Source organism: Polypterus senegalus, chromosome 5, assembly GCF_016835505.1.
Source record: "Polypterus senegalus isolate Bchr_013 chromosome 5, ASM1683550v1, whole genome shotgun sequence".
Lineage (NCBI taxonomy): Eukaryota > Metazoa > Chordata > Cladistia > Polypteriformes > Polypteridae > Polypterus > Polypterus senegalus.
Window position 1 is genome coordinate 42,364,266 of NC_053158.1, and position 8,007 is coordinate 42,372,272.

The window sequence follows — 8,007 nt, forward strand, 5'->3', positions numbered from 1 at the left end:
GCAACTGTAAATTGACCAGGTAGAAGTGAAGGTGCCATCTATTGGACTGCTGCACCATTGTGATTTTGTCAGGGTAGTTTCTGACTTCATGTTATTCTGCTGTGGAATAAACATGTCCTTGAAATAAATGCATAAATACTCAAAGATCTGGGTTCACTGTCAGCACATCCACTGACAGAGTGGTGTTAGAACTATCATGTTGTCTATGTGAGTTTATTTCCATTTAGTTCTCTTCCACACCCCAAATAATGGTGTGCTAGTCTAAGTGGAGTCTGAACCACCCCTTTATGAATGAACATGCCCTGTTGGACTGCTGTACTGTGCGGACATCCCTCCTTTTTCCTGACAATCCAATTGCCCCTTAGTATGCTGTAAAGAAAGTGTGAGTGGGTTTAGAAAACTGAAGATGCGTTCAAATTGGAGGAGATGCTAAATTGCTACTTTTTCAGATTTAACATTTCACTTCTTACAGTTTTAAGATTTGTTTTGATCTGAGACGTATGTTTTTTTTCTTACTTTTCCTGTTCATATGGTCCTTGCTTCCTTACCTCTGTCAAAATATTTAGATTTTCATTTTTCTTACCTCTTTCCAACAAGTAATAAAGAAAAAGTTTTATATCAGATTACTTGAATAAGCAACATATTTGAGCATGTGGTAGCAATGTGTTACTCAGAATGGTGGTGTATGGGAAACGTTAAAAAAACAGGAAGTCAGTTTTGAGTTTTTTTGCATATTTCCAGTATTTTTGGCAGTGTAATAATTTGATACCTGCTAAATTGTCGGTTTGCTTTACATACTTTCACTGAACACAAAATGATAGTTTTGGAAATTGCAAGGAAATGCTTTAATATATTTTACAAATTGTATACAATGTATAAATGCAGTGTACATACAAAACTTTACAATTTACTTACAACCACCTTTACACAGCTCATTTTGGAATTCACATATTCTATTATGAGCTCAACATGCATAAACACAGTTCTGTACAAAACTTCGATATATCATTATATTACAGAAAAAAATAAAATGAGTGAAATATATACACTAATTTGACTATGCAATTTAAAGGCTTAATGTAGAGCAGTCAAAGGTGCCCTTCAGTCATCTGACCCATGCATTGTCCATTTTGTAAACATAAATATTTTTTAGAAAGATCTTAATTTATACCTAAAGTCAACATCATAGATAGGCTGTAAAACACCAAGTCCTGCTCTTGACTGGTCCAATGGTGGAATTTTCACATCTTTATCTAAAAGTTCCATTTCAAAGTAGGAGAGCAAAAGAAATAAAAACTGCTTGATTTCATACATGGCAAAGAAGCGTCCAGGGCATTTTGTGACTCCAGATCCAAAAGCCAAGTGGTAATATCTTAGTTTTCGACCATTCCTTTCAAAAGTCGTCTTCTCTTGTCCATTTTCATCCAGGAATCGGTTGTACTTAAAAATCTGCAGATCAAAACATATGAACATTTTTAACAAATCTGCCAATCTCCTTTGGACCTAAAGGACCGCTCTACATTAAATGCTATCTCAAGGCGCTTTGTAGTTAGGAAGCTAAACCTGTTTCATCCTTGGCTTGGTCTGTAAAGCTTTATCAGTGTTGAAGCTTTTTAATTAACAGTTCCTGGAACTTATCATTTGGGTCAACTGTACAGCTCCTCCTTCGACTGCTCTCCCCAAGGTTCTTAAAAGATGGTTTCCTTCTTATTTATCATGCACTAAATCATCTTCTATCCTACTATTCATGCTCTGCAACATAACACAGTGTCACACAGAGGCACTACAGAATTATGTTGGAAGCTCTGCTCATGGGGCAAACTGGGGGATCAGCTTTGTGTGTGGCCCTAAAGTAGAGCAGGAACCTCCCTTCATTGGCATCACTTCCGATCTGCCCAGTACAGCCACCGCACTATATAAGAAACAATGTGACTGGAAGTCAGTATTCATTCATCTGCTGAAGCCATACTGAGAGCAGATATAATTAAAATACACATCAATAAACGATCCCAGAATGCATTTATTTATTTATTTAAGTACAGTATGTATGTTTTCATTTTATTCTTGTATCTACTTAGTATTGTTAATATTTTAAGGGGATTTCCTTGGGGGCCCCAACCCTTCATTTGGTCTTATTTCATTTCCTTTTCACAGCAGTAACAAACTTTATAAGAGACACCAGACCATTGAATGATCAGTATTCTTTATATTGACTTCTTTGAAAAATGGCGTTTCTTCTGACCTATAAAATGTCATGTCATAGTGTGTTAATTTAGAACACAGAGAGACCAAAAAACGCACACATGAGGCTTGAACCAGTAACCACATGGTTTCCAATGCAATGCTTTAGGTTATTATGCCTGCTCTTCCAGTTTTCACAGATTTATTCATGAATCCTTGGGCAAAGTCAATTTTGTGTGATTTGTTTCTGTGTAGTGTTCTTTTCAGAGCACAGGTTCAATGATAAATGAGTTAAATAATCTAAATGTACCCTGTTTCATTGGTATAACTTCAGACTTTCAGTGAAATTACATTCAAGATAAGTTTACTTGTTTTTAATCTTGAATTAATGATTTTCAAAAAGTATGTTGGTATTGTGCTCTATGATAAACTGGCACCCCAGATGGACCAATTGCTGTTGCAAAATATTCTGCTCTCTTACAGCCATATAATGGACTAACCAAGTTTAGTAATATGACTATGGTGTCAATATACACAGCAATCAATACTGTTTTAACACAAAATTAGTGTCAAGTGGATTTTACGGTGTGATTTCTGGGTGTGTTTTACTTACCAGGGGGTCTTCATAAATTTCAGAATCATAATGAAGGAGCTGAGGATACAAGGCTATCACATCATCTTTTCGAATGTTGTAAGACTTATTGTTATCCAAGTGCAAAGCAAAATCATTCTTGGCCACTCTGATGTTGAGCGAAGCACTAGAGAGACGCATGGATTCCTTAATGATGCTATCTGCAAAATCAGAAATGTTGAAAGGTTGAAAAAAAGTGTTTTATGTATTCAAGAAGTTTAACTATTTATTTATGTATTTATTAAAATTATTAACATATTACCATTTACTACTAAAATATGAATGACTTATTGAAACTCAAGGAGCCTGCCTCAATTCAATTCAATTCATTTTTATTGTCCAAAGTGGGAAATTTGCAAAACAAGTAACCTTTATTTAATTAATACCATCTGTGAGTGCCATGAAGGGTGGAAGGCATCCCGGCTGGAAGGCGGCATGACCTACCAAGATGGAAGGTACCATGGGTTGAACGAGCAGAATCCTGTGGCCAGAAGCTGTTCCATCCCCCATATGTTAGGTGGCAGTGGTCTGCTGGAGGTGTCCCAGCTTGGTCACCCACAGGGGTTCATGGGAACCAGGCTCCAGAAGTGCAACCAACCCTGCTGGGGTCCTTGGTTATCACAAGAGGTAGCTGTCAGGGTAGGACTACCTTAATTCTCAAAGAACCTTGGCATGACTTGTGGGCAGCACTTCCTAGTTGTTCACTTCACTGCCTCTTTATAAATTCCTTGATGTGAAAAAGCAAGTGCTTCAATAATAATATTTTAAAAATTCACACAGTATGTAATCTTACTTAAGACGGGCATGTTGTCCAACTGATCCTTTGTTAAGGAGATTTGATTGCCATCTAAGTTGGCTTTTTGGTTGGAGTTTTCTAGTGTTTTCCTCACTTCTTCTTTAGCTGCTTTCATTCCCTCTTTGCATCTGTGACAAGAAACACATTTAAACGTTAAAAAGCTGAGATTTGCTTTTCTTAAATGATGTTTGCTTGATGATGAAAAGAAAACTCCAGAAAATAATTTAATGAATCATGGTACTTTGATATCGTTATTTTTCAACAAACTATTAATAATGTTTTGCAAGCCCACTCATTTAGATCAGCTTCTCTGTCTTAATGTTGCCTTACCTGATCAGATAGAACAAACTCCAAAAGGCTGCTGGGAGGGTATTGGCCTGTGATGCCCACAGCAGAGCCACATGGGTACGAGCTTTGTTTATGTCATCGAAAGTCGATAAAGTGTCATTGAGGAACATTCTCCGGGAAATGAGATCAGACACATTCTGCCTTTTACTGAGGTTTTCATGAAGCAGCACCTTTGCTAGATTCTCCCTAGCGCTGTGAGCACTCTTAAAGACGTGAATAGGAAGTCCCGCTACCAGGGCTGGAAATATCTTGTCAAATTCTTTAAAGTTCTCCAGGACATTTACGACCAGGGCCCTCTGGGCTTCTATTCTGGCAATTGTTTTGTCCTCTTGAGCGTTTAATTCTTTGCCAAACAAAGTGAGGTAGCCGGACTCAAACATCACCCGGTAACAGAATGCAAAGAGTCCATCTGTGGTCCAGTTGGTAGAACTGATGGTCAGTGTGTTGGAGTGCAACATGACAAACTGGAGATTCTCCATCATATTTTCAGTGAGGGCTGATAAAGACTCTCCTTGAAGTGTCTTAATAAAAGTCTGGTGCAGATTTTCAGTTGTGTACCCATGACTGGGATCCATGTTTCCATGTCCAAAGGCCTAATAGATAAAAAGACACAGAGAAGCACACATGAAATTGTCAGTTATTCTAAATCCACAACTATTTTACTGTAATAAACAATTACACGAGTAAATAACATCTCTGGCAGATGGGTACCCGTGAGTTTAAATAAATGATTTCTGTGGTATGTTTTCACCATCCTCAATAAATACCTTAAAGGACCTTTACATCCCTTCATCAATCAATCCAGTTATCTGTCTAAACATCCACCCATTCACTCTTATTGCCAGGTCTCTTAGAATAGTGGGCACCTAGGCTCTGTCTTAGTGGCACTCAGGCTAAAGAAGGAGCCAGCCATGTATCTGAGGGCAGATGATAGTCTACATCTAAAAACATATGCAAATCCTCTTAAAAAAGGAAATTTAATATATTTTTCACATTAAACTATAATGCCCTTTAAAACACACATATTACTAAATCTAGTTAATTCAATTCTAGGGTCACAGGATTAGGTACAAGGCACAAAGCAACCCTAGATGGATTCACCAATGATGCCCTCACACTCACTGCCCCAAGGTGCTTTAAAGAATCAAATAACCTTTGTGCTTTTGCTGCATAGAACTCTTTGTTGTAGTCTGTATTATTTCTTCTTTATTATTAGCGAAGAGTGCACTGGATCCATAATGAGAAGTGCTTTATAAGAATAAATGAAATTGAGATATCTTTGGAATGTGGTAAGAACTGGACCATGTGGAGACAGTTAAGCTGGAATTCAAATCTTAGCAATGTGAGATAAAAGTGCTAATCAGTGTATTATTTTCTTCTAAAAAGAGTGAGTAGGCAGTCTGTGTGCCTTAAGCCATAAAGATGATGGTGTCATCCCTGTCATAAACTCTGAACATAGTCGTGGTACATGCTTTACTTCAATAAGGCAAGCATGCTAGAACCACTCACCAGGATGTTTGGTAGCATCTTTTTTTCTGCTCCGATTCACACTTCTGGGCAGATGTGATGGTAGTGAAAAAAATAAGAGACAGAGGCACAGTATACAGTTTCCCTTCCAGGGTAGTTGTATTTTGTCTTGTAAAGCACAATTACGCAGACTTGCTATACATCAACGGTGTACCCGCTATATCTCTAAACCAGCCTGCCAACTCTCCTTTAATAACCCCTGTGTTGTCACAGTGACCTTTTACCCTGACTGTCAAAAATGAGAAAAAATAGGGTTTTTTTTTTTCTCCTAAATTATGTCTTACAACTTTTTTTTACCTGTACTTTAATATAACCTATTATTACCTTTGCAGATGTTGAAAAATGAAATTTCTTCCAGTCAAAATGCCTGCCTTGGCGAATCACAGAATGATAGGAGAAAGGATCAGTGAGAAAATGAACATACTGTCCAGCAATTTTACAGGTGAAAATATGACCATATTTTTTTTGCCGTGCACGGAGGAACTCCAGAGGGTTGGCACCAAACTGAAGGGCACAGCCTAGGTATGGAATTATTCCATTTTCTACCTGTGGCTCACCTGGATGTCTGAAAAACATAAAGAAAATAACAGAAGCATGTTATTGCAGAGTCTTCAGTAATAGGTGGTACATATATTTTTTTGGCTATTCTACATTCCACTATAGGGCTTGGTAAATAAGACATCATTTATGCAACACCAGATGCACATGGCAAAATGTCCCCAAGATAACACAGAACAAAGTAGAGATCCTTATACTGTAATGAAAATATGTTGTTTTCATATTGACTTAAGTCTAAAGTAAATAGATCTGTTTTGAGTGTATTATGTAGGATTTCTTTTTTTTTTTTTTTAATATTTGTACTTGTATTAGCAGATCTTGCCCAGATGTCTCCAAAATCATGTCTGGAGTACACTTAAGTCAGTTTGCAAATTTTTAATTGTAATTTCATACTGGGGCATGACTGAGGATGCCAAATAGTAACATCCTTTCGGATTAAAGATAATACTTCTACTACACATTGAAACATTTAACAGATTTTCATGACATCTTAATGGGAGAGATCTAATAAAAGTGATCTGAAGGTGGCTTAATAAAACAATTCTTTCTTTACCTTAACAGACATTTATTGCTAAAAAATAAGTTGGTAAATGAATTTGGATTTTTATATAGTATGTATAAAAATAAGACTGTGTGGAGAATTCAATAAATCCTCTTTTATCATTTTAATATAAAATAATACAAATCTGTCAGTTTGTACATGTACGCCCCTGATGTATGGGTGTGTGAGTGTCTGTTCACCCTGTGATGGACTGTCCAGGGATTGTTCCTGCCTTGCACCCAATGCCTGCTTGGATAGGCTTCAGCTTCCCTGCTATCCTGTTCAAGATAAACGGGTACAGAAAATGGATGGATGGATGGGATTCACATAATTAGTAAGCTCGGTAAATACAATACCTGAACGACTGCCTGATAATAAATCACATTCACATGTAAAACTATGTATTGCTGTAAAAAAACAAGTTGCTTTCAGATGATCTCAGATTTCACATGAACTAATGTTGTACTTTGTTGTTTCAGATGAACTAATGACAATCAGAAATGTTTTTTCAAAACAGAGCATTTTTACTATTTTTTTTAAATGCACTTACATGTTTTGCAATGTATTGAAATTGACTGCTTTTACAATGTACAGGGTTATTTACACAAACACAAATCACGTTTTGCTAAAATCTTAAAAATAACTTGTTTTTCTAAAAGTAAATCCCATCTGCAGTTAAACTTCAGTAAGTTTAAAATGCCAAAGCTATGCAAGTCTTTTAATTTAAAATAAATCAATATATTGGCTTAAATACCAGTTAGGTCTTTATCTTTCTCCAGGTTGGCTAAAAAAAGACAAATACTTCACAATATTACAATGTAGAGAGATTCTTACCGTCGCCGAATCCCCAAGATAAGCCAAAGACAACAGCAGAAGCAAACTACAATGCCCCAGATCAAAGCAGCACTCAGGAACATTTTTATTCCCTGTCAGCCCAGAAATGTACCTCTGCAAAATTTTAGCAAGAATGCAAAGATGACGATGTGGTTTGGGCTCTTTTTATATACTTTGCTTCACTGTTACATCATAAACTATGTGGTTTATCATCAGAAGGCTAGAAGCCATAAAGTGGAACACCCCTTTATGATGATTTGCTTCAGAGCTCTAGGAAACTAAAAAGTAGGACAGTTCACTGGATAACAGCTTTGTCCTTGATCTAGGTCCATGGTTTCTGACACAAAAGCAGCTTTGAGGTAATCACAAGGTTACAGAGTCGAAAACATATTCAAGGTTATTAGGGTGTGGACATTCTCCTCAAAATAATTGACAAGGAAAGATGAGTATTGGTATGATTATGTTTTCATTGAACAATATAGAGCATGGAATGAAGGAAACTACACAGGATGACTTAAACCTCAATTAATGTTTCTGTCATTCTGAATCACTTTTTCCTGTAAAGAAGTCTTCTTGAATGAGCACTTGGAA

The 8,007-nt window shown here is 36.7% G+C and overlaps 1 protein-coding gene across 1 annotated transcript; it reads right to left on the reverse strand.

The window, feature by feature from the left end:
• Positions 1 to 850: 850 nt before the first annotated feature.
• LOC120530238 (cytochrome P450 7A1) lies at positions 851 to 7,584 on the reverse strand. Its single transcript, XM_039754551.1, has 6 exons — positions 7,417 to 7,584; positions 5,808 to 6,048; positions 3,939 to 4,549; positions 3,606 to 3,736; positions 2,795 to 2,973; positions 851 to 1,449 (listed from the first exon to the last, which is right to left on the reverse strand). The coding sequence occupies exons 1-6, from the start codon at positions 7,497 to 7,499 to the stop codon at positions 1,150 to 1,152; spliced, it is 1,545 nt and encodes a 514-aa protein (XP_039610485.1). The 5' UTR covers positions 7,500 to 7,584; the 3' UTR covers positions 851 to 1,149.
• Between the last annotated feature and the right edge of the window lie 423 nt (positions 7,585 to 8,007).

Excerpts from the sequence above, each read along its gene's own strand:
- LOC120530238 (XM_039754551.1), bottom strand. The coding sequence starts at position 7,499 with ATGTTCCTGAGTGCTGCTTTGATCTGGGGCATTGTAGTTTGCTTCTGC. Across the intron at positions 3,737-3,938 it reads AGTTTGTTCTATCTGATCAG|ATGCAAAGAGGGAATGAAAG; the intron begins GTAAGGCAACAT and ends TTCTTGTCACAG. Across the intron at positions 2,974-3,605 it reads GGACAACATGCCCGTCTTAA|ATAGCATCATTAAGGAATCC; the intron begins GTAAGATTACAT and ends CTGATTTTGCAG.